Genomic DNA, 26,656 nt, shown 5'->3' with positions numbered 1-26,656 from the left:
CAAAGACAAGAATTTTCATTGTGCATTTCCGTTTGGTTCGGCATAAAACGTTTTAAGTGAAAAATAATTTTCCATGAAACACTTTTTTAAGGAAATACGTAATTCCAAACTAGTTTTTCTTTGTTTGGTTCCTTACAAGAAAATTAATAGAAAAAAAGTAAACTGGGAGAGTATGGTGTATGGGTGAATAATATTGATGGAAAAAGGGAAGATGGAAAAGTGGTTTTCTTCCTTTCAAATAGAAAATATTTTTCCACCTTTGCAAGAGTTGTGGAAAATTATTTTTCATCCCTTGCCAAACCAAACAATGTAAAATTATTGAAAATGGAAAAAGCATTTTCAATAAAAACGCTTTACACAATACCAAACGGAACCTAAATTCATCAGATACCCATAAATTGGAAAATCACAAATACTTCATACTACTAGTTAATTACTCATATGGCTTAGTTATTTTCTCGTTGTCGGAAAGACAACATTACAGTTCATTATTGTACAGAAATGCTTGCGTTAAAGGTAAATCACCAGAACAACTACAATAACTTATATAAAATCAAAGGTTAGAAACAAGATCTAAAGTATGGCTGAAATAATAATCTGACCTCAAATTTACAGCATACTATCTGTCCTAGCAGGCAGACGGCGGAAGAAATTGATGGGCACTGAAGGCAAGCGATAGCGAAACCTAGGATGTCTCATGGCATAGAACCCAGATAAAGCAGCAATCACTTGGAATGGAGTCACATACAACACAATAGCAGCTACTAAACAAAATGTCACAAAGATGGCCGTAGCACGTGGATCCCGCCAGCTTAATAGAGCCTGGAACCGCTCACCTTGTGTTGCAACATCGCCAACCACGGTTTGAATCCTTCCAGCCACGCTCCTTAACCGATCATACCTCATTCTCACAAGCTCTGGACTCTTGCTAGTTGGGAAAGTGTCAAACTCCTCATCAAGTTCATCAGGAAATGAAGTATCAGCCTGTGAGATCTTTATATTCATATGCGGAGGGTACCTAGGACGGTACCTATAGTTCCAAACCCCGATCAAAAACATGTAGAGGAACACGGTAGGCAAGATCAGCTCGGGAAAACAAACGAGCATAAGAAATAAAATGTGGACCAAGACTGTTGTGATAGGGTTTCTCCATATGCATATATCACCAAACCATCTTCCTACAGCAAATAGTCCTGAGAATACTGACATAAGGCGGAAGAAATTTGCCTTGCTTCTCCGCATGCTCCAGAGATGTGCATCCACGTCAGACATGTACTCAACCACCTCTTTCCGGAGTGCTGGTTCTGCTCGTCCGAGCCTCATAGCAACTATATTTGTGGCTCGAAAACGCAGCATGTCTTGCTGCATTACTGAAAAGGGTCTTGCATAGTGCATTTTTGGTAAGAGGGGTCGTGAATATTGATACATCATGTTAGCAAATGAAGTGCAGGAAAACCTTAGAGCCAAATGCAACTCCCCCATCTTTTTAACTCCATTTGGTTGAAGAACAAGTAAAGGATATGAATGTGTATAGATACGACCAGTTTCCAAGGTTGAGATACGTATCCGTACCTTGCCTATTTTGACGTCTTTGTGTGAGTTTGAGTTGTGTCCTCCATTTGATTCCTTCCCTCCGATTTGACAGTTGTCAAAAACACCCACTGTTATAACAGTAGCTGGGTCGAAAACTTCCCAAGTATACTGCTCGTTATATTTCGGAGAGAGGCTGTCAACAAGTGTTCTTGTTCTGACCCACTTATGACCATACTTTGCAACACAATATGTATCTGATGTACCTCTATTATCCCTTGTTTTCATTGGGTGGAGTCCTTCAGCGCTTAAGATTCCAAGTTCCAACACGCCTATAGTAGGCTTCCAGAGCTGTTTCGCTGTGGGGCGGAGATCACTGCTGTAATGAGTTGACTCGTCAAGAACATGATAACCTCCATCTAAACACACTCGAAGATGAAGCCGGCTTGCAAATTTCTCTTTCTTCAACTGGTCAATATCCACAGCAACTGGCTTCTCAAGATGAAACCACCGAGAAGGAATGAGCCGGTCATCTGCACGCCTATCGATCTGACTCAACGGGATGATGACTCTCCCAATGATCTCGTCTTTACCAGGAGCCACACGATCCTCAACAGTGATAACCAGATGGTCATCGAAGGGCTCTGCAGCGACGAACAATAGATCCTCATTCCAAAGGGAGTTCAATGTGCGAGCTTGAACAGGTTTAGTTTTCATTATCTGGTGACCTATCTGTGCCTTGCAGAAAACTTCAGGAAACCGGTTCTTTTCAGTAGGTATCAGATCCTGTGCCTCAATAACATTAACACGAACATACCACAGCCTCGGAGCATGATAAACCTTCGAACGCAAAAGTGCTGAAGCAGCAGAAGACTGAATATCAATACCAGCTGTATCAGAATGCCATGCTTCTGAATATGACTCATCAGCTTGAGTACCAAGCCAAACAGCCAGCATTAACTCGCCTTTTACCTTTTCACCCTTCTTATCCTCAAGACGGTACCATTGAGGAGCCAACGGACTATCTGGGGGAACCCTGCTTGGCACCTCATGCAAATCAAACCTTACAATGCCAACAAAATCATCTTTAATTAAATCCTTGTCCTTTACTTTAACTTCAAGAACCGAAGCCTGTAATCGATCCTTTGAGAAGGCAAACACCACATTCCATTCAGGGTGGTCATTCTTGTCCAGGTGCTTGGTCACCCCTTTATAGTTTCCGACTCTCACCTCCACAAAAGGATCTAAACTACCAGTAAGATCCATATTAGGAAGATCACGGGCTCTGACAACTCTCACATAAAGGAATTGCATTCGTTCCACAAGGTCATATGTGCTTGCAGTTTTGTCTGCGTGAACAATGCGTCCCCCAACTACTCGCCCCCCTCCAAGGTATGGACTTGTCTCTTTGAGGGCAAAATCAACAGGTTGTGCAGCAGAAGCAGAGTGCATTCTGACAATCTTGGGCGGCGGTGCTTCAGCTTTCATTTTCATCTCCTGAACTTCTTGATATGATGCCTCATGAGAAGCTTCCACATGAGAACCATGATGATGTTCATGTTGAGGATGAGAATGAGTTTGAGGATGGGAATGAGAATGAGATTGAGGATGGGAATGAGAATGAGATTGGTTGGAGTTAGGTAGATGACGGAAAGTGTGTCTGACTTCAGATTTTGCAGCCTGAGCATGATTTTCAGCATCAGGAATTGGAGTGGATGACTTAATGGTTGGATCGTCAGTGATATAAACTTTGAGACCAAGCTCTCCTTTAATGCGAGAAAATATTCCGCGCTTTTCCAGAGGGTAATGCAAGACCACCGCATCAGAGCGAGGAACAAATGAAGTCCCACTGAGGGTGACCTTTCCAAGAAATGACCTCGAGTGTGTGGCTCTGTTCTGATTGTATACATAGACATCAAGAGCGAGATGGGGGAGGACTGATGGATCAGATATATTGAAATAGAAGCTCTCGTCCCAAACTGGGCTGAGATCCTTTTCCTTTATAGTGGTTCGGAATTTCTGTCCATCGAAATGAAGCTCGACAAATGCACTTGACGATCCTTGGCCATCTTTTGGCATAAGATCATGTGCACTAACCACATCTACTCCCAGCTTCAGATTGTTCATGGTCAGTTTGGAAAACGGGCAATGCTTCTAGCTAGCTGTGGAAGACAAATGGACTATAGATACCTGTAACAAGAAAAATAACAACTAAATATTTGGAGAAATTGCAAACGCAGCACGAGCTGAGCTTTTTAACTACATATTACTTGCTTTTAGTGTGGTCAATTGCCTTTTGGATTTAGGGTTTTTACAAACAACCTTGTTGTAATTGTAATGTTAAGGTCAAAAGAGCTTTTATAAAAATACCTCCATCCCAGTACCCCCACCAATGGCAGGAACCTAATTTGAGACGTTGGGAGTAATTGTACGATAAGGTAGTTAAAGAAAACCAAAAGGAAAAATAACACAGATCCAGTCAATGATTTAAAGAAAGAATATGCATACTTCTAATACAAATGACATAGAGATGTTTGTACTCGCAAAAATAATCTTGTACAATCTTTTAGTCTGATTAGAATGAAATACAATGAATTTGAGGATGATCGGCATAATACAGGAAGGAAATTTGTGCAGTCTTCTCAATAGTGGTCATGATTTACAATATACAAGATGAAGATATACAGAACTTGTAAATGATTTCAGAAACTCGACACTTTCATAACAGCAAGCATGAAGTAAAAGGCAAACGAACCACGTGATAGCAGGGATCAAGTGAGTTACTTTGGGAAGATAGTTTTTTGTCTAGTTTGAAGTATTGTAAATAAGTGTTCAAGTTCTGGATGCAAGTAGTCCAGGTTCAAACAGAGAGATCAGAACAGTGAAAAACTAGAAACAACAGTCCTTGTCAACTTAAACAGTCTTCTTGTATAGAGGCTTCATAGTTTCTACTTTCTAGTGAAGCAGGGGACAAAAACTTGCTAAACTCAAAGTTCGAGCAAACAGAAGGTAAGGATGCATCTCTTGACTAGGTTTAAGTATTGTAAAGGAAACATCAAAAAAGTTTCACAAAATGCACAGATCAGAAAGAACAAATAAATTCAACAAGAAATGAGAAGGTCCATAATGCAAATAATGTAGTATGCTCGTTGTTTCGCTATTCTAACGAATGAACAACATAAAATCCGAACTTTCATCCATGCCAAACGGATTTGGAAAACAGCAGATGAAGTAACAGATGCAAATCTTCAAAAGAATTCAGAAATAACCTGATGGTATGTGAATTGATCAAGACTTGGTATAAAATTTGACCTTTGTCAACTTCAAGACAAGATTCAACAACAAAAATAATTACTTTAGAATCTACAGATTTTGAGAGAAATTGTTTAGGTAGGCCAAAAAGGTTTCCTTATCATAAGTTCATTGTTTTGTCATACAAATCCAATGTTATTTACTAATAATTTATTTATTTCAGACAGATTGAATATGAAAGTTAACAAAATTCCAAAAAGTGAGATTCAGGGAAGTAGGCCACAAGTCAACACTTTCTCAAGCATGTGCATTGTCTCAATTCTAGCAGATCTCAAAGTAAGTTTGATATAATTAAATATTAACCTATTAAAAAAAGATATAACTAGATTTTAAGGTCTAAGGGTACTATCCTTCATTAAACAAAAAGGGTTCTAAGACTCTAAGGGTTTTAATCTTCATTAGAAAAAGGTTTAAGCGTCCTAATCTTCATAAAAAAATGGCTTAAAGGTCCCAAAGCGCGCTAATGACACGTAATCTCTTTAGCTAAGTAATTCAACTAAATCAAAAAAAGGGTTCAAGACTTCAAGGATCCTAATCTTCAAAGTAAATAAAGGTTTAAGCTCTAATCGTCTTAAAAATGGTTTAAGGGTCCTAAAAGCGCGCTAAACCGCTAATGACACATGTAATTTCTTTAAGCTAACTCAACTAAATCAATTAATAAATAAAATACCATTGTCTACCTCCTATGGATTCGATTGACTACTTCCCATGAATACTCAAACTTCAGTAACCCCACCTTTGAGAAGGAGGGTAGAAAAGTCATTATCCAAGATACCACAATATCCGAAGAATAATTTGCCAATTTGGGATCCATGAGTATCTCAATCAAACTCATTCTATTTTTTTCCTTTTTTTTTTTAAAGGTGGAATCTAAACAAAAAGCTAGCACTGATTTAGTGAATCCTGATTAAATATCAATGTTATACACAAAAATTTTATTTACTCGAATTTTGACAATCATAATAAATTCGAATTTTTAAATTTTTTTTTTGATAATTGTCATCTTGAATTCCCAGTAAAATTTGAATTGTTTCTTCAAATCCACAGTGATTTATTCTACTCAAAAACAAATTAAGCCTATGAATTCCCCGAATTTATGGAACTAAACAAGTAAATCACCAGAAAAATGGTAAGAAATTCAAACTCTCACATCTACTTAACCACACATTCAAAAAAGTTAAGACCCAACAAACAAACAAAAGAAGGCAAAAAAGAATATGGAAATGTATAGACAAAAATCAAAATAGTGGTAACAAAGCGAAGATTGAAAGTACAAAGTGGAAGTACCTTTGTTTGTGGGTAGGCTTCTAATCTGCCATGTTTGCGAAGTTGCTGAATTTTAGGAGAGAGAAAGAGAAGCTAACTGGTTGATACTGAGAAAGTGGAAAAAACGATATAAATGGTGAGAAATTAGGGAAGCCACTAAATACGATTTTAACGAGTACAATGAAGTAATTAGTGCTTGGAAAATGGCAATTGCAAAAATGCAAGTAGTCATACAAAATGTGGTGCAATTAAAACGTATCTGACTCATGTAATCATATATCCATTTCTTACGCCAAATCATGTGAGGGAATGCCACACACTATTTGAGTGACTTCTCACCTCACTTGCTTTTTAGTGAAGACGTTATTTGACACTTTTAAATAACGTCATTTAAATTAATTAGCTGATAGACTTAGTCAAATTTTATGTTATCTTAATCTCTAGTTAACACTTGTGAAAAAATTTAAGGACTTTTTATTTTTTAGTTACGATGTTATTTGACACCTTCAAACAACATCACATGAATTAACGTTAGATCTAGTCAAATTGTATGTTATCTAAACTTCTGTTAACACTTAAATATTGAAAATTAGATTAGATCCCGTGCATGCACGGATATTTTAAAATTATTTGACCAATTTTAACACTATGTACTTCGTATGTAGTTTTTGTCCTACTACGTATTACATATTTTATAAACTTGATACGCTAATTTTGACGAAAGTATTCGATATACTAATATGTTGATTTGACCAAACTATTGAATAAATATATTTTCATTATTAATACAAGTATAAAGATTATCAATAAAATATTACCAAAAATACTTTTAGCAAATTAGTATGTGGTATATATTATTTCCATAATATATAAACAAAAATTTTCCATACATAAACAGTTAATATATAAGGATAGGAAATAAACAAAATAATAAAATAGAGATTTTTTATGAACTTTTTTTTTTGGCGGGAAAAATTTACACCAGGAAGTGACATGTGTCATTTTTCTGGTGTCTGTTTTAGTATAATGTAATAGATTGTTTGCAATTATTGTTCGCTATATCTCATACTATTTATGTGCTATTATCTCTTTTTATTTTATTTTTCTGAGGGAAAGTATGTGTTATTATCTGATAAGAAAGACTTTTTTCTAGTGAAAATGACTTTGAAATAAGTTGTGCCAAATGGTTAATTAAACCAACAGGTCCACAAGTAAAACATTTGATTTGTGTACGACTCGCAATGTAAAACAAGTCAATAGTTCATTTGTATTTTAGAGATCTAGTCTCAGCGGCCGATTCAGTAAGCATATTATTTCAAACTTGGTCTTATTCTTATACTTAGTACATAGGTTTCACAATATGACCTTAATGATAAAAACACACTTCCGTACTTCGTACCAAGTTTACGACATTTCCCCTTATTATTCAAGTGATTAGTCAAATTTGAATAAACAAATGGACTTTTAAGTAGTGTGCATTATTGCTAATTGCAATGCACTTGGCAATTGGTATAATAGTCGGATCAGAGATCACCGACTAGTCCGACTATAACTAGTGCTCTGCACTGATTCCATTTTGAGACACAAATACAAATAAATGTAAAGGTCTGTTTCACACGTTGTCCATACATTTCTGAGTTGTGATATTAGACGTTATTCACTACCCTCATAAATTCACATATCTCATTTTCATTATTTTACGACAATTGATTTCAAAGGCGAAAATGATAAAGGTCGCAACATGCGACCTTTAAGCCGTGTCACAATGATGACATGGCATGCTTATGTGTCATGATTTAAATTGGAATCTAAAATATTTAACTTATATATCCTATTATACATGTTTAAAATAAGGGTAGAAAAATCTTAATATTCTAATTTGTTTCTTTCTTTATATCGATTACCTTATTTACATATTTTCATAGTAAAAATTTTGCATTGATAGTAAAAATATTATGATGACTCATAGCCTACGTGGCGCATATATGTACCAATTAAACTCCGACACGTAAGATTTCGATAACTAAATATTGTCGCAACTTGCGACCTTTATCATCACCCTTTCAAAGGATGGTATCCCTCTTCGCCCATTTCAAACATATGAAGATTGACCCCATTAGGCCATTACAAGAACCATCAATTCATCAGTTGTTTGTTATTGCCTTATCAGTCCCTTACTATGAAAGGGTCCTTAGGATATGTATTCATGTTCGACATAAATGTAAATGGGACATATACAAATCTTGTTATAAGTATTAACTAGTGTGTATCCTGGCCGATGCCCCGGTTGCTACATTGAATAATTAAAATTTGAAATTCTTTTTCAACTCAATATTTGACTAAAATACATGTAGATCATAAAAGTGAAAAGATTCATTAACTTCATCAACTACACATGTACATTACTTTTATAATGTCGAGTAATTTTTCTAATATTTTTATTGTTTAATTCATGGTTTTTCAAATATTTTAATTATTATTTTTATTCCAATATAGTCCATAAGAAATAAGAGGTAACATAAAAATTTACGGAGTAGTTGTTTTAGATTCACATGTATTTATAAATTAACGTACATTGATAAACAACAATTAGTGGTTGGTTAAGATGGTAATGAGAGTTATTCTTCAAACTTAAGGTCTTGTGTTTGAATCTTAGTATAGATAAATATGTCCAATTTTTGGCAAATTTGCGAAAGATAACCTTTTATAACCACTTTTTTGCAAAAGACAACCTTGGACAAAATTATTTTTCATCATATCCCATTCATCACCCCCTTTCAAGCATTAAGTTATCCCATCCACCCTTCCATTTGGTAGTCATACCACTTACTACTTGCCTCATTACCTCATTATTCAATCATTTAACGTCTATTCACCCCTCCCAATCCCCATCCCGAGAGGTCGGGTACAAAATAAAATTCATCCACGCTCCATCACCCACCTATGTAAACTCACCCCTAGTTTCAACTTTTTATTTGGTAAAAGAGTTTTTAAAAGACTAATAAACGTATCAAATGATTAATTAAGTTACACGGTATATAATATAAATATAAAATTACATGAAATATGGTAGACAATTTTCATCAAAATAAAGCTTATAGATACTCTCTTAATTAAAATTAACTATGGATAAGTTTGTTATTACTCATTTAGTGTCTTGTTTATTATTAAAACAATTAAAACAATTGAGGTTACGTTGAAAAATTATTTTATTTCTTATTCATCACTTGGGTCAAACATAAAGTTATCTCATCCATTATCCACTTCGATAGTAATACCCGCTAAATACCCACATGATCGCCTCATCAAACTCATTACCCAATCACTCAATACCTATCACACCATTTAATTTATTTAGTTAGGGATGTCTTTGATGCGGGGCGGGGCATGCACACCCGTACCCGCCTAAAATTCTTATCTCATCCTCTGCACCCACGATAGAAACGATACCCACCCTCCCAATCTCTGTCTCGAAAGGTAAATAATAAAATTCATCACTTCTCCATCACCCCCGTGTATCAACACCCGCCTCAACCCCACCCTTAGACTCAACTTTTTTTTGGTTGGTAGGTGAGTTTTGAACTTTAAAACTCAGACTCTTTGACCATTCGTTTGACTAATTATAATAATTGAGTAAATAAACAAAACACTATAATATGTAAGTTAGTAGTAATTTTTTTGATATTTTCATAATCAATTAGACGAATGCTTAGAGACGCTATCAAAAATCCATTCTTCCCTGGTCACCCACGACGCGAATGTATTTTTCAACCATACCACCAACCAAACTTTAGGTAAAATATAATCGATTATTACCACAAATAATTAGAAGGTTTTAGGTTAAATATATACGAAATAAATCAATTAATCACATGTTAGTTATTTACATAGTACTACTACTATGTATATTATAAGAGAGGCAAATCAGAGGGAGGTATTTGTCAGCTCTACATAGATTTGCCTCTCTTTTAGCCCTTATATAGATGTTTGTTAAAAATTGACTAAATTATAATTCAATTGTTTGGCCTAAAATATCTAGAGGTGTTTTTTTAAGCAGAGAGGGTCATATGTTAGTTGTGCATCAAATTTCTTGTTTAATATTTCTTCCATATTTTTTGATAAACCACTTTTATTTTCACGGTTTTTAGTAAGTAACTTCAACTATTAAGTAATATCTTAAATTATCACTTAGAAAAATTATTAAAAAATTTGCAGTATTATATTGAAGTATTTAGATAAACCCAACAAAATATTGCATGACTTTGTTCATCATAAGGTATTAATAATCACAAAAAAACAGATAGAGTATAGTTTGCGAATATAATAGCTAGTATAAAAATCAAAGAGTTACATCTAAAATTGAGGAACTACATAGTAGATTAGTATATACTCCGTATATCACATTATGCGAGTTATGCTCATGTTTAAGGAAGTTACGTACATTTTTTAAAAATAGTAAAATATTACTATCAATAGCGATGATGATATATTATCGAAATTTGACTATTAACAAAAAAAAATTAGGCGAAAGAATATTTAAGATATGGATAAAAAAAACATCAACATGGATTAATTAATTAGGAAAGAAAAAAATATAAGAAAAAGAAGTTAAGAGAATATAACTAAGAATATATTTTAGTAATGCAATCATACATAATACTCCGTATACGTTAACATTTGGATGAAGATTTTTTTTTATTGAAATATTTAATTACTTAAACTTTGTGAATAGTGCGATATGAACAATTATTGATTTACTGAAACTGATAAATTTTGCATCTAATGTCTATGTTCCCTTGTACAATTGAATTATGTTGAATAATAATTAATACTATGGAATAATTTCACCAATAAGATTATTTTATAAAGAAATAACATACATGGAATGATGTTGAATAATAGTTACGGAGTACTTCTTAATACTATGAGTCCTTTATTTCTTAATCTCGTAATAGTTAATTTACTTGCTTTTAACTAATAAGAATTAAGAAATACTCATAGATTTTATTACCATAAATATTTAGAAGATTTTAGGTAAAAAAAAGTATAATAACTATATTAGTTATTTTATTATAAGTTTAATTATTTAAATTAAAAAAGAGGCAAATCAATGAGTGATATTTGTCATCAACACATTGATTTCCTCTCTTTTAGTATAATATATAGATAGATGAGTTATTTAACATTCGATCCAATATTTTCACGTCTCGTTTGGTAGACGGTAGTGGAAATGAATTCGTCGTAGAAAATGTAAGAAAACTAATTCACCTATTCCCGTAAAAATGGTATTTCACCCAAATAATTTTATTTTCTTCATAATTTCATTATCCAGATATTTCTGTTCTATGAAGGAAGTCCTAAGATCTTTACGGTAAAAACATTTTAGTTCCCCGTATAAAATACAATAGTATACCCCATACTTAACAATTTAATTAAATAACTGACTTTTTAAACGAATTGGAATTAATAAAAGAGGTTGAATAAATGCTAAATACAATAACTCTATTCTATCTTTCAACAAGCACCAGTGGTCTAGTGGTAGAATAGTACCCTGCCACGGTACAGACCCGGGTTCGATTCCCGGCTGGTGCATCTTTCTCAACAAGCTGTGATGATTTATGCACACAATGTGGCACCTTGGGGTCGCCACGATATTCTGATCGTCAGGAAGGAAATTCTAGTGCATCTGAGCTTGTTATTTTTTTAAATTCAATGTTTTGCCATTTGTTTGTTACTTCCTCTGTATTTGTTTAAGGGATACACTTGCCTTTTCTGGCCGTATTTATTTAAGAGATATACTTGTCATTTTTAGTAATTTATCAATCCCACTATCTAATTAAATAATTTATCTACACCTCACTCCCACATCCCACCCCCTAATATCATTTGTGAAGAAAAACTCAAAGTTTGAGGTACATTTCATTACCAGCATTACGATGTTTCTTCTCAAATTCCACTATTGCCATGTATATATTATCGTCTATCAAACAAGCTATTAGTACTAGGGTTGAGAAAAACTATACAAAAAACCAAAAACTCGAAACCCAAACCGGTATCGGTCCAAAAAAAAGTGGGTACCCGATAACGATCCTATAATCCTTTTTTATGTTTTTCCGATTAATTTTTTTCCCCATAAAATCTTAAATGAAGAAAATCAAGAGATCAAGAATTTAGAGAGAGAACCATATAGATTGATTTTCTAGGCTTAATTTCATAATTGATCAAATGAGCAAGGACTTGCTTATATGCAGGATAAAAGCAGCAACTAACAAACTCCTTGATATAATACTCCGTAATAAAATATAAATAATATAATTCCTATACTCTCCCTTCAAGCTGGACCTTAGAAATAAATCCAAGCTTGGCAGATAGCACTTGATGTTGAGAAGAGGCCAGAGGCTTAGTAAGCAAATCAACAAGTTGTTGAGAGCTTGAAACATGAGCTGTTTTAATAAAGCCATCTTCAACTTGTTCACCCACATAATGCATATCTCTCTTTAGATGTTTAGTATTGTCATGAAACATAGGATTTTGAGCAAGGTGTTCAGCAGAAGTGTTGTCACAATATAGAGGAACAAGCAGAGGAATATTAACCTGAAGATCTTCTAGTAACCCTTGAATCCAAACAAGCTCACTGGCTGTTGCTGACATACTTCTGTATTCAGCTATACAGATGATTTGCTAACACTGCGCTGCTTCTTAGTTTTCCAGGAGATCAAATTGTTGCCTAAAAATACAACATATGCACTAAGAGATCTACTGCTGAATTGGCAAGAACTTCAATTTGCATCACTATAAGCTGAAAGTTGGATATCAGACTGAGCTGAATACCATAATCCATCATCAAGAGTCCCTTTGAAGAGCAACTCTTAAGTGTGGCCTGAACTCGTGGAGTGTGTACAAATTGACTAAGATGTTGCACACAATATGACAAATATGGTCTAGTAATTCCCAGATATAGTAATCTCCCCATAAGTCTTCTATACACATCAGGTTCATCAATTAAATCTCCTTCATTAGTAGATAATTTCATACCACTAGATAGAGGAGCAGAAGCATCAACACAATCTTCCATACCAACATCGATTAGGATATCCTTGATGTATTTTCTTTGGAAAAGAAAAATACCTTTTTCATTCATGTGGACTTCTATACCAAGGAAATAAGCAAGTTGTCCAAGATCCTTAATACTACGTAGTAACAGCCTGTTCCAGTGAAGCTTTCACTTCTCCAATCTGTGTCACAGAAGTGCTAGTGACCAAAATATCATCAACATAGACTAAAATAACCAAGAACTCTCCATCCCGAGTTCTAGTAAACAGAGAATAATCCTGTTTAGATTGTTAGAAATGCAATATTTCCAGAAACTTGCTTAATTCTTTATCCCACTGTCTGGAAGCTTGCCTTAAGCCATATATAGACCTTTTGAGTCTGCATACTTCTCTTGGCTTTGCTTTGATGTAACCAGGAGGTGGCTTCATCAATAAAACCATGAAAGAATGCATTATTCACATCCAATTGGTATAACTGCCAACCCTTCATAGCAGCAAGTGCAATCACTATTCTCACAGTGGCCAATTTAGCAACAGGAGAAAAAGTTTGATTAAAATCTTTGCCATCAACCTGTTAATAACCAATTGCCACCAATCTATCCTTATGTCTTTCTATTGTATGATCTGGATTAACCTTGGTTATGTAAACCCATTTGGATCCTATTGCCTTTTTGTCTTTAGGAAATGATGTGAGTTCCCAAGTATCATTGCTTCCAAGAGCTTGAAGTTCCTTGTTCATAGAAATCACCCAATTATGATCATGTTTAGCCTGATTTTAATGCTTAGGATCATTTGGTGATGGACAGACAAAAAAAGCTAGAGACTCCCAAGTGTCATAACTTTCAAGAGCCATAGCAATCAACCAACTATCATCATTCTCAACATCAGGAGAAGATGCATTGATAGAAAATGAAAGAGATACAGTATTGGTAAGTGAAGAGACATACCTATGAGGAATATATCCTCCCATAAAGTCTTTTAAGACAGTAAAAAGTTTATCTGTCCTAGAAGTTTGTCTAACAATATGATCAGTATCAGTTGCAGGAATTATATCATAAACTGATGTAGGGTGAGAAACTTGATCAGGATTATGAGAAGAAATAGAAATAGGTGAAGAAAAAATGTCATTGGGAGAAGACTGGGGAGTAGTATCTAGAGAAGCTTGAGGAGAAAAAGAATCAGGTGTGGAATTGTGACTTGGAGATTGATTGATCAAAGGAGAAATGGATAAAACAGGAGAAGTATTTGTGTTTGAAGGTAAGGATTCAGTACCAAATTGTACTGTTTGAATTGATGGAGAAAGTGAATTATTAGATGGAATAGAAAGTTTATATGGAAAAACATCTTCAAAGAAAACAACATCTCTTGATATAAACAAAGTGTGTATCAAGATCATAGAGTTTAAAATCTTTGTAGCCAACAGGATATCCAATGAACACACATCTCCTTGTTCTAGAATCAAACTTATCTTTCTGAACCTGAGTATTATAAGCAAAGCAAAGAGAGCCAAAAACTCTTAATTTGTCATAAACAGGAACAGTGTGAAACATAACCTCAAATGGAGTCTTCCAATTAAACACTTTTGAAGGAATTTTGTTGATCAAATGGGTACCAATTAGTACACACACTCCCCGGAATTTCTTTGGAAGGACAACATGAAATCTCAAGGCTCTAGCAATCTCAAGAAGACTTCTACGTTTCCTCTCAACCCTGTCATTCTGTTGAGGAACATATGGAACACTCTTTTCATGCAAAATACCTTTCTTAGCAAATAATACTATCCAGGCTTCCTTTACAATCTCAGTACCATTATCTGATCTAATTCTTTTAACCTTCTTAGAAAACTGTGTTTTAACCATGGACAGAAGTTTTGAAACAACTTTCTCTACTTGCATTTTGTTATGAAGCAGATATGTCCAGGTAATCCTATTGTGATCATCAAGCACAATTAAGAAATAAGAATCACCATCCAAGCTTCTAACCCTATAAGATCCCCATAAATCCAAATGTATCAAATCAAAACATTCAGAAGCTTTACTATCACTTTATAGTAAATGGAAATTTATGATGCTTAGAGTTGTAACATACGCCACAATTGTATTATGTAATTCCTTTACAATATTCACATTCATATACTTCATTTTTGACAAAGATGGATGTCCTAATCTAGCATGTAAAAGATCCAGCTTACTTTTGTGATCAACCTTAGACTGAGATACACTAGTAGCAGTCTTATTTGGTAAACTGATCATATTTACATCAGTTACAACATCTGCAACCACATTTGCTATTGTGTTACAACTTAGATTCTGATAAACAATGCCTTTATTGGTTCCACTCTTTGAGGTTTTGTTGTCTGTGTGTTTGACAAAATAGTAGAGACCTTGTATCCTCTTTCCAGCACCAAACAATCTGAAACTAGAAGGGTCCTGGAAAGAATACCCATTCCCAGTGAATATAACATGAACACCAGTTTGTTCAATTAATCAACCAATAGACAACAAATTCTGCTTGAAACCCTTGACTAGCAACACATTATTCAACATCAGTTTATCACTCAGAACAACCTTAATCGAATTTTGTAGTCTTTTTTTAAAAATTAATCAGCATATTTTCGTCATATGTCATATGATCACATGCTCCAGAATCCACAATCCACAAGCATTCATCATGCAATTTATTCACAGTACAATTAAATGAATGAGATATTGTACCTGCATAGTTAGCATAAGAACAAGAAGCTCCACTGACTTCACCACTCTATGTCTGCTTGCCTTTCATCATTTTCATAACCTCTTGACAAATAACATTCAGCATCTCATTATTCACAGCTCCAGAATCAACCACTGCATCATCAAGGGGTTTATCTCCAACATCAGCAGAATGCACATGAGCATCAAGTCTACCTCCACCTGATTGAGGTCCTTTAGATGCTTTGATGGAGTTATACCAGTCAGGATAGCCAATGAGCTTAAAACATTGATCATCAGTGTGTCCTTTGCCTTTGAAATGAGAACATACTTTGTACATCTTCTCTTTCTTTAACTCTTTCCAATACTTCTTTCCTTGTCCATTAGTGAACCTCTAAAACTGTCCAGCTTTGTGAGTTTGTGCAGCCATTGCACTCCTACTCATAGCACTACTTTCAATAGCTACAGTATTTACTTCCTTTTGCTTTTCTATTTGTTGAGTTATAGAGAACACTTTGTTTATACTTGGCAGAGGATCCATGGACATAACATTTGTAATAGTTCCTTCAAAACCTCCATTCAATCCAAGCAAAAACTTCATCATCTTATCCTCTTCTTCAAACTCAGCCATATTTTTCAAGAACAAACAACTGCATCTACTTAGATCACCACAAGTACAAGTAGGAAAAGCTCTTAAGCTTTGCATTTCATCCCACAGTTTCTTCAATTTTCCATAATATCTAACTATAATCATATTTTCCTGATTGAGGTTATCAATTTCTTTCTTCAGCTAATATATTAATGGACATTAGATTGTCCAAATCTTTTGTTCAACTCTATCCACAATTCCACAACATTATCAATGTATCCAAAATCATCAGCTAAGTCATTGTTCATAGAACTCAAAATCCAACTAACAACCATAAAATCAACACGTTTCCATTTAGGATAATCCTTATGATTCACAACTGGTTTCAGAATTTCACCATTGATAAAACATTCTTTGTTCTTAGCTATTAATGCACGCTTAACATTTCTACTCCAACGAACAAAATTCATACCATTGAAAACCACAGCTACCAAAGAAGAAGTTGGATTATCTGAATTAGCTACAAAATAAGGATCAAACTTACCTCCATTATCTCCATTGTTTGCTTGAGACTTCTGCTGATTACTTTCAGAATCTTCAGTCGTCATTGCAATCAACAAATTTAATTGATTTCAATCAAGATTATAGAGTTTGTGCAAGAAGTTCCGCAATTGCAAGAAACTTCGCAACAGAACTCTAAGGTATTCACACACTTTCAGTGCGCAAATCCAGAATAATACGAAACCTAAATCTCAAGTGAGAGATTTAGCTCTGATACCATGAAGAAAGTCAAGAGATCAAGAATTTAGAGAGAGAACCAGATAGATTGATTTTCTAGGCTTAATTTCACAACTGATCAAATGAGCAAGGACTTGCTTATATACAAGAGAAAAGCAACAACTAACAAACTCTAACAAACTCCTTGATATAATAATAAAATATAAATAATATAATTCCGATATAAATTAATGTTAATAATCAATATATAATTTGAGTAAATTCTAATTTCATTAGTAATGTAGTCAAAATCATGTGATAATGTTGGTATTTAGTGTTGGTGATATTACAATAATGTAGTTATAAAGTCTGTACGTTCTTTTCCAATTGGATATCGATCATAACGGATACTTGATATCCGATCCGAAAGTTTGGATATCCGAAGTGCTGGTACCCAAACTTAAAGATTCGGTTCATGGATATCAGTTTTAGCCTTATTGGTTATCGGTTACCCGATCCGAAAATGCTATTGATTCGGGTACCCGATCCATGCTCATCTCTAATCAGTACCACCTTTCAAGTTTATTGTCTATGTATGGCAGAAGGTAGGAGGCAGGAGCTATATACAAAGTATATAAATATGAATTATAAAATATTGAGTTGTAAAATAGACAAGTAAACTAAGTAAAATCTTGTTTTTATTTTTTTATTTTTACACTTGATTTTTTTTTAATGGTTTAAATGCATATCTTTGACCATTAATAATCATAGTCATTTATAATTAAAGACTATAAATTTTTAATATTTTGAAAATACACTTTGATGCGGATCAAATAAGTCCATCCGACAATGTCGTTTCTTATACATAAATTATTATACCACGGTCACATTTCTTGCTTTGACCACATAAATCGTAAATCTAAATTAAGAACAAAAAGAAAAAGATGAAATATACTATTCTTCCTTACGCCCGTGAGAACTTAGAGTATGTTTGCATTGGTTCCATCTATTCCTTAAAGTATCGCTACTTAAGCAAAACTAGACTTAAATTAATAAAATGTCTGCACTATCTTTCCTTTTAAAAAAAGATGACATGCGTCCTTTAATTTGTCTTTAGGTTACGAGGCATTATTTAGTTTATGAAATGAACTTAGTACGAAGTAGTATATTTTGTGTTGAGCCATGTTTATTCACCTTGTTTCACTCATTTTAGAAAAAACAAGTTCAATTAAGCTTAAGAAAAATAAAAAAGAATTTCCAACGTATAATTTATAACTAAAATAAATTTCAACAATTTTGGGTATAAAAGTAAGATGAATAAGAACTCACCGTTACAAGTTACATCTAAATATAACATATACGTGGTACTTAATTTCCTAATATCGTTTAGGAAACACAGAAGTCAACTCTTACTCACATGTCCTAAACTTAATCATGCAAAATCAGTTAGCATAATAATTGGATAATTGAAAGTTAATTAAACTATGCTAATTACTAGCTTAATTGATTGAGACTTTGTGAGATGAGCTTCACGTTCCATTCCTATACGTCATGTTTTTGGCTTCCACGTCTTATGGATAAAATTGTCAAACATAGACTCTGATTAATACATTGCAAAACTCAAATATTATTCCTTAATTTTGATCACAAAAAATCAAAAGAAATGGCAAGTCTAAAAGTTTATGCTGATAGGAGGTCCCAACCAAGCCGTGCAGTTATCCTTTTCTGCAAGTAATTTAACTAATTTATTTCTTTTTACAAAATTAATTATCTTTAATTTCAATGTGTTTTCTCCTGGTTTAATTAGATGTTTATACTAATAATTGGAATTCGATCTGCTTTTAATTAGGATTAATGGTATCGAGTTTGAGGAAGTGGAAACAAGTCTCTTCACCAATGACCTCCAAACTCCAGAATATCAAGGTTTCTTAATTTTTGCCTCCAAAGAAATCCAAAATTACATAATTGCACATTTGCACACAAGATACCCCTAGACACGTTATATTTGGAAACACTAACTAAAAGTAAGATGAAACTGATAAGTAAATTGAAATTGAAAAAGTAATACTTCGTAGGTGAAAGTAATCACGCATCCACGCGTAGTTGAAACCGTTAAGGTGTTATTCAGAATCTGATTAACAAAGGTACATTGTGGAATAATTTTCAGCAATCAATCCTATGAAGAAAGTCCCGGCTATAGCTCATGGAGATTTCACACTCTTTGAGAGGTAATTTAAATTGGCTCATCTTCATCAATTACAATACTTATTATAGCTTTTATTTGCAAGTTTATATATGCATCCAATTATAAAGGTTTTCTCTTGCATTGGTTGCAGCCATGCCATTCTCATGTACCTCGCCTGCTCCTATCATGTACCTGACCACTGGTAATTAAGATCATTAATCCATTTTTCACTAGTCGGATCAAATAATCAGTATTACCTCGGTTTCATAATGATCTATGTTTATCCGTTTCATAATGCATTTTTAGTATCTTATGGCATAACATTTACATATTTCCACTCAATGTCTTATACTTTATTCATTATTTTTTTATTACTCCGACACACAGTTTTAGACCCCACTCTAACTTTTTCCATATTTTATTATATTTACTTATCTTTTTTACACACTTTCCCCTTTTTTATCTTAATAGTTGCGTAAATAATAACTGTAAATATCATTATGAAACAGAGGTAGTACGAAATAAATCTAGCTATAATCATATGATTCATCAAAGCGATGGAATAATGTAGGTATCCAACTGATCTTTGCAAGAGGGCTAAACTTCACTCCGTGCTGGATTGGCACCACGCCAACTTACGATATGGTGCAAGTAATATTTTTGTACAAAACTACGTCCTAGTCTTTCGAAATTTCAATTTAGTACCTAGCTAGTCTGTTTCATAATGTCAAAACTATTTGTACTTAACTAAGTCATATGATAATCGATCTAGCCTTTTAATTAATTACCTTGCTAATTATCATTTGCATTTGGGGTGGCCGGACGCAGTGGGATACTTGGTTAACACAATACTAGCGCCTTTTTTTGGAAAATCGCCGAATCCTGAAGGTAAAGCTGATTGTGAACATAAGTTGGTTGAATCCTTTTCCACAATTGAGAAAGTATGGCTTGAGGGTGACTCCAAGTTCTTGCTAGGAAACGATCAACCTTCGATTGCTGATATTTCCTTTGTTTCTGAGATTATGCAACTTCATGTAAGCAAGCAAACTTTAATTAAAAAGCACCAACTTCAATTAAAATCAAAACTCATTCTTTTTCCTTTTTCTGTAAGGATTTTAATGGTTTAATGATGATACTAATGCGGTAGTTTGTTGTTGGATGTAGATGTTGCCTGATGAAGAAAGAAACAGGTTGATAGGGCCGTACAAAAAAGTTGAACGATGGATTGAGAATGTGAAAGAGGCAACTAACCCTCATTTTGATCAAGTTCACAAGTATCTCTTTCATGTTATTTCCAGCTTCAAGCAAACAACTTAATCTCCAAAACACGGAAAACGCACATTATATTGATAATTTGGGGTGTTTCTTTTCTAGTACTGCATAAGTTTCCCATTTATTTTCATCTATCGTTATTGTAATTCTTATAAAGGTTACGCCATTTCCATTTTGAGTTCAATTATATTATACTTGCATTTGAGCTTCTAGTCTTTCTCTATCAAGCACACATGCATGCTAGTGGAGAATGCATGGTGCAGTTCAAGCTCTTCATCCGTTTGAGCCCGACTACATTTATTTTCTTTCTTTTCGTTTTAGTGTGGTAGTTTCATTTTGTAGACCATCCTATGTCAAAAAAAAAAACATTGAATAATGCATACCAAGGCCTCAATTAAACCAAGAGAATGTTGCACATTTAAGGCCGCAATTAATCCAGTGGTTACAAAATCAATAGATTCTTGTAACAATACTTAGACAAAACGGTTGGATACCAAAAGGAATAGGTAGGCCCATAACCACCCACATATACCAAGACCCAAACCCAACCCTGTCAGCCTACACGCGCATGTGAGTATGTCCACCAAGACTGTACTTTCTTAAACAAGAAGTATACTCATAACCCAATATAAATATGTTGTTTGATATTCTACCAATGATATTTCTCGCTTTATGTTGTTCACTCTTTTCTTTTGTTTTCTCAATAAGAACTTCCAACAGTTTTATTTTGTAACTTTTACTTTTTTTTTTTTTTGCAACTTTTAATATGTTTTGATTAACTTTTAAATTATAAAAAAGAGTTAATAGTGTTATCTATCCGAGCTTATTGGGTTGATGGAGAACAAAATTCTAGAGTACATATAACAACTATATCCTCTGCCTCAGAAGGAATAATGATTTGCTGGTCTAAAATCAAGTCCTTAATTCCATTAGAGGTACTTTGGCGAAGGGGATCCCTATACCCTTCGTATAATGTTCTCACGTAATGAAGAAATTTGGCTCTTTTGGGACCCCTTATTTTACAAGGTGTACCCACAACGTTTTGGAAATAAAGCCAAATCACTTTAAATCTCTTCAGTCTGCTTCAAGTAGATAATTATCAGTCTTTTGACTTTGTTTTCATCTTTAGAGGCGGCTAGCTATAAAATCACAAACCAAAACCATAGTATGTAGACACATGTACTAGCTAGTCATTAAAAATATTATGGCCGGGTTACATGTCTGTTTTTTATCATGCTTAGGTGTTATTTAGATTTCTACTCACTCTGGACATTATTTGACAAAACTAGTCTCAATTCACTCGATCACTCAATATAGCAAACACAGGCACAAACTGCAGAAACAGAAGATGGCAACAGAAGTGCTCAAAATCTATGGTGATCGGAAGTCACAACCCACCCGCGCTGTCATGCTCTTTTGCAAGTAATTTATCTACTCTTTCCTTTTAGCTTCTTAAACATAACTACTACGTCTGTTCCGTGAGGATTTAGTTGTTGATTATTTGTTCAATTTATGAACCGTTTATTGAGGGATCGGAATACATGATAAGGAGCACTCTCTCCGTCCCTCAATACTCGTCCCACTTTTTTTATAAAGTCGTTTTTTTTTTGTTAAAATGTTAATCTAGACAAATCTAAATCTAGAATATATCCCATAAAAATCTAGTAGTAAAGTGTATGGAAAAATCTAGATAAAATAATATCTAGAATTTACCTAAGAAATATCTAGATAAGTGTTTAGAAAAATCTAGAGGTAGAAAATTCTAGAGAATTATGTACAACTATAAATATGTTGTATGTGCATGAGTTGAGGGGTGAGCCCATCAAGAGAACTCCCACAAAAAGAATATGAGAAATATGAATGAGGGGTAGAAACAAGGGTTCTAACAAAGAGATAAGTGAGAGACATGAGCTCTCGCAAATATTGTTGTACAACTTTTATCAATGCAAATTTTTTATATAATTGAGGTCCATCAAAACTTCCGCGTGCGTCCTCAAATTTCTATCATGGTACCAGAGCCGGAAAGTGATTACGAAAAAAGAATTGAAGACCAAAGACCCAAGATATGAAGAATTACAAGATTTGAAGAAAATAGGGAACATAGCAAGAGAAGAAGAGAGGTAAGTGCTAAATCTAAATTTTGTTGAAGTAGATAACAAAGATGGAAAACTTAAACTAGAAGAAATAAATTTATGGAAGAAAATGGAGAAAATAAAAGTTGATGATAAAAATAAGGAAGGATGAAAAAAAATGAAGAAGAAAATAGGTTTTGAAGAAAAATTATTTGAAGGATGCTAATGACACAGGCATTAGCAGAGTATGTTGGTGACAAAAAAAAATTCACAAAGAGAATTTTGGAGTTTGCTAATGACATGAGCATTAGCAGTGATGGGTGATGACATGAGCACCACAACAAAAGAAAAATTTGGAGAAACAAATATTAATGGAGAAAATGTAGAAGAAAATATTTTGAAGAAAATTTTGAAGTTTCCTAATGAAAAGAGCATTAGCGGGATGGTTTGTGACATGAGCACCAATAGCAAAATAAAATTTGAGAAAAAATTTCAGGAGATGACTGGTGACATGTAAGATGGAGGTTGGTAACACGGGTGCCAACATTATTGGAACTCAAGCGTTCATATCGTTTGGTGGTTGGTGACAAGTGCATCAACGAGATTTCCGAAAGATGAAATATTTTGAAGCACAAGATTTTTCTAGATTAAGGGGGAGTGTTAAAATGTTAATCTAGAAAAATCTAAATCTAGAATATACCTCACAAAAATCTAGTAGTAAAGTGTGTGGAAAAATCTAGATAAAATAATATCTAGAATTTACCTAAGAAATATCTAGATAAGTGTTTAGAAAAATCTAGAGGTAGAAAATTTTAGAGAATTATGTACAACTATAAATATGTTGTATGTGCATGAGTTGAGGGGTGAGCCCATCAAGAGAACTCCCATAAAAAAAAATATGAGTGAGGGGTAGAAACAAGGGTTCTACCAAAGAGATAAGTGAGAGACATGAGCTCTCGCAAATATTGTTGTACAATTTTTATCAATGCAATTTTTTTATATAATTGAGGTCCATTAAAACTTCCGCGTGCGTCCTCAAATTTCTATCATTTTTAATACTCGTCCCGCTTTGTTTATAATTAAACCGTCCCTTAATACTCGTTTCGATTCTATAAATAGTATCTTTTTACTAATATTATATCATTTTCCTCATTTAATCAAGGACCCACTCCATATACGGAGTACTTTCTAGAAAAATACAAAAAAATTCAATCCCCGCTCCGCACTCAAAAAACTTTTAACACATTTTCAACTATCAACTACCCCTAATATTCCCTCAAAAAAAAAAAAAAAAAACTACCCCTAATAAATTAATAAGTACAGACGGTGGGGAGTATTTAACAAACTATCGTCTATCCATGTGTTTGATATTCAAATCTTTTTTCTACAAGCATAAACTAACGTGTAAATGATCTACTTGGTGTAGACTTAATGGAATTGATTTCGAGGAGTTCACCGTTGAGTTATTCAATCAAGAACACTTGTCTCCTCAATTTGAAGGTACTTAATTTTATTCGAAATAGATATTGTTATTGAATTATCTGTTTAAGTAATTGAATCTATGCAAAGTTACAAACACAAGAAAGGGCACTTTGGGGGTGCGATAGCGCGCCTTACGTTACCCCCAACCCTTAAGGTGTATTATGAGATAAGAGGCTCGACTTGAGGCCAATACTTGTTGTATCTGACTCAAAATAAATGTATCATTGTCATACCTTATTGATAACTAAGGCTGTTAAAACTTGCAGAGATAAATCCTGTGAAAGAAATTCCTGTTATATTTCATGGGGATTTTAAGTTGTCCGAAAGGTAAATCTCAAATTCTTAATCCAAACTAATTTCTGAAATTCTAATGCTTTGCTCACCTATATTCTTTTCACCTTAATTTGCAGTCATGCGATCCTTATATACCTTGCTTCCGCGTTTCCTGATGTCGCAGATCATTGGTACGGAGTTTATATAATAGAATAGCTTGTTTTACTTGTAGACTTCTTTTAAATTAAGATTCTGAAACATATTTCCTCTTTTCAGAATAAATTTTCACATTGGTACACTTAAACTACCAAGGAGTTAATGTGTTTTAGATGCAAAAAAAGTCTAATTGAATTTGGTGCTTGAAAAATCCCCTAGGTATCCAGCTGATGCGAAGAAGAGAGCTCTTATCCATTCTGTGTTGGATTGGCATCATTGCCATTTACGCCGTGGTGCAAGTATTATACTTGATCATAAACTCCGCTTTTCTTTTTCTTTTTTGCTTATGTAAAAAAGTTGTACCTTAGCTAGTTATTGCTTAATTTCAACTTCAAATCCTAATTTCTCCTTCCATCTTCAATGAAATGCGAATACATACTTGTTTAGGTGGTCAATATCTCCCTAGTTACGTAAGCAACTTACTCAATTTTATGTCAAAAGAAATCCTAGGAAGTGTATGTATGTTTCCATGTTTTGCCTACCAAACAACTCTACCATTTTACACTTCTTAGGATTTCCAATTTCTATGTGTTATCCTGTCAACTGAACAAGCACTAAAAGTCTAACTCCTATATATACTCTGTATTTACTTTAACAAGAACTTGCATGTACGTGTAGGTTGCATATTCTCCGCTAATATTTTTTGGTTTTGGTTATGATAATTCAGTGGGATATCTTCTGAATACAATACTTGGCCCAGCACGCGGTCTTACAATGAATCCTCAATCTGCTCTTGAATGTGAAAAGATATTGAAGTCTGCATTGTCGAATCTGGAGTCTTTTTGGCTTAAGGATACAGGAAAATACTTATTAGGTTATGATCAATCATCTATTGCCGATCTTAGCCTTATATGTGAGCTTATGCAGTTTGAGGTACGAGTAGTACATTCTCTAAGTTAAAGAAAACTTCGTATATATATTTTTGATTGAGGGAGTATATATATATTTTTGGTTAATGGAAAATGTATCTATTTTAGGTTTTGGACGAAGAGGAGAAAAACAAGATATTCAGCCCGTACAAGAAAGTTCAGCAATGGATGGCGGACATAAAAACCGCTACAAGGCCTCAGTTTGATGATGTTCACCAACATCTTCTGTTTGTGGACCGCCCTCGGTTTAGAGAAGCTGTAGGTAGAAGTGCAAATTAATCATCAGTTTGTTAAGTTAGGAGATCCTATACATTTTTGTTTGCTGTATGATATGTTGTTTACGTTCCAAGTTTCAAGAATAAATATAGGAACTAGTTTGTTTAATTAAGAGTAGCTCCAAGCTTATAAGTTGGACATATTGTAAATTTATAAATTATAACCTTCTACTTTAATGTCGGACAATTCTACTGTACATGTGTATATTTTTATATGGGATCTCAATAATATACACGGATAATCAGGATGTAATATTAGCTATTAGAACTTAGAAGCGTGGAGCCGGCCTTACGGCGGTGATGGATTGTGTGCTTCTTTCATAGCAAATGTTGGAGACTTGGAGTGACACAATCTCCAAAATGGAGATGATACAAGTGCCACCTTTTTTTTCCTTGGGAAAATACTTCATGAGGACTGGGTGGCTTGACTACATTTTTAAATAAACGCATCACTTAGACTTTTACTTTATTTATATCCAACCTTTGACTTGCTTCTTTACTAAATTAAAAAAAAAATGTTATCACGTGATATGTGGTTGGATTAGTTATAATATATATTTCTTAATATCAACTTTTAAGCTTTTAGTGACCGACAATTAAAGATATTGGTTGTCAAAGTTGTGTATTACGGAGTAATAAGTGTGCTAGTCAGACATATGCATACATTATAAAACGAAAATAGTATTGGGACATGCCCACTCATTTACACCAAAAAAAAACTAAGCTAAGACAACAATAGGTAGACTATGGGGCTGGGCAATGAATACAAATATACAATATACTTCCTCCAGTTATACTTGTAACATTGGTTACTTTTATGCATGTCTATGCAAAACTTTAATCATTAAATTTCTTT

General features: G+C 33.9%; 3 protein-coding genes and 2 non-coding genes across 6 annotated transcripts; 4 read left to right on the top strand and 1 right to left on the bottom strand.

Moving 5' to 3' along the window:
* Positions 1-398: 398 nt before the first annotated feature.
* Positions 399-6,392, bottom strand: LOC110778531 (FT-interacting protein 3). The gene is made up of 2 exons (XM_021983081.2): positions 6,130-6,392; positions 399-3,720 (listed from the first exon to the last, which is right to left on the bottom strand). The coding sequence occupies exon 2, from the start codon at positions 3,655-3,657 to the stop codon at positions 610-612; it is 3,048 nt and encodes a 1,015-aa protein (XP_021838773.2). The 5' UTR covers positions 3,658-3,720; positions 6,130-6,392; the 3' UTR covers positions 399-609.
* A 5,237-nt stretch (positions 6,393-11,629) lies between these two features.
* Positions 11,630-11,700, top strand: TRNAG-GCC (transfer RNA glycine (anticodon GCC)). Its single transcript has one exon. It is a non-coding gene; the product is annotated as a tRNA-Gly (tRNA).
* Positions 11,701-11,711: 11 nt separating this feature from the next.
* Positions 11,712-11,802, top strand: LOC130464752 (small nucleolar RNA snoR114). Its single transcript, XR_008925103.1, has one exon. It is a non-coding gene; the product is annotated as a small nucleolar RNA snoR114 (small nucleolar RNA).
* Positions 11,803-18,738: 6,936 nt separating this feature from the next.
* Positions 18,739-20,825, top strand: LOC110778056 (glutathione S-transferase T1-like). Its single transcript, XM_021982618.2, has 7 exons — positions 18,739-18,887; positions 19,006-19,079; positions 19,324-19,384; positions 19,493-19,543; positions 19,913-19,992; positions 20,170-20,375; positions 20,506-20,825. Exons 1-7 carry the CDS (start codon positions 18,820-18,822, stop codon positions 20,656-20,658), a joined length of 693 nt encoding a protein of 230 aa, XP_021838310.1. The 5' UTR covers positions 18,739-18,819; the 3' UTR covers positions 20,659-20,825.
* A 930-nt stretch (positions 20,826-21,755) lies between these two features.
* On the top strand, positions 21,756-25,997 carry LOC110778522 (glutathione S-transferase T1). Of its 2 annotated transcripts, XM_056833365.1 has the most exons (8): positions 21,756-22,035; positions 22,581-22,733; positions 24,112-24,185; positions 24,434-24,494; positions 24,578-24,631; positions 24,816-24,895; positions 25,324-25,529; positions 25,634-25,997. In XM_056833365.1, exons 1-8 carry the CDS (start codon positions 21,962-21,964, stop codon positions 25,802-25,804), a joined length of 873 nt encoding a protein of 290 aa, XP_056689343.1. In that variant the 5' UTR covers positions 21,756-21,961; the 3' UTR covers positions 25,805-25,997. The 2 variants fall into 2 exon arrangements, with proteins under 2 accessions (XP_056689343.1, XP_021838769.1); XM_021983077.2 differs by lacking the exon at positions 22,581-22,733 and having other exon boundaries at positions 21,772-22,035.
* Positions 25,998-26,656: the final 659 nt, after the last annotated feature.

Source organism: Spinacia oleracea, chromosome 6, assembly GCF_020520425.1.
Source record: "Spinacia oleracea cultivar Varoflay chromosome 6, BTI_SOV_V1, whole genome shotgun sequence".
Lineage (NCBI taxonomy): Eukaryota > Viridiplantae > Streptophyta > Magnoliopsida > Caryophyllales > Amaranthaceae > Spinacia > Spinacia oleracea.
The sequence above is the reverse complement of the archived record's forward strand: the minus strand, read 5'-3'. Positions and strand labels throughout refer to the sequence as shown.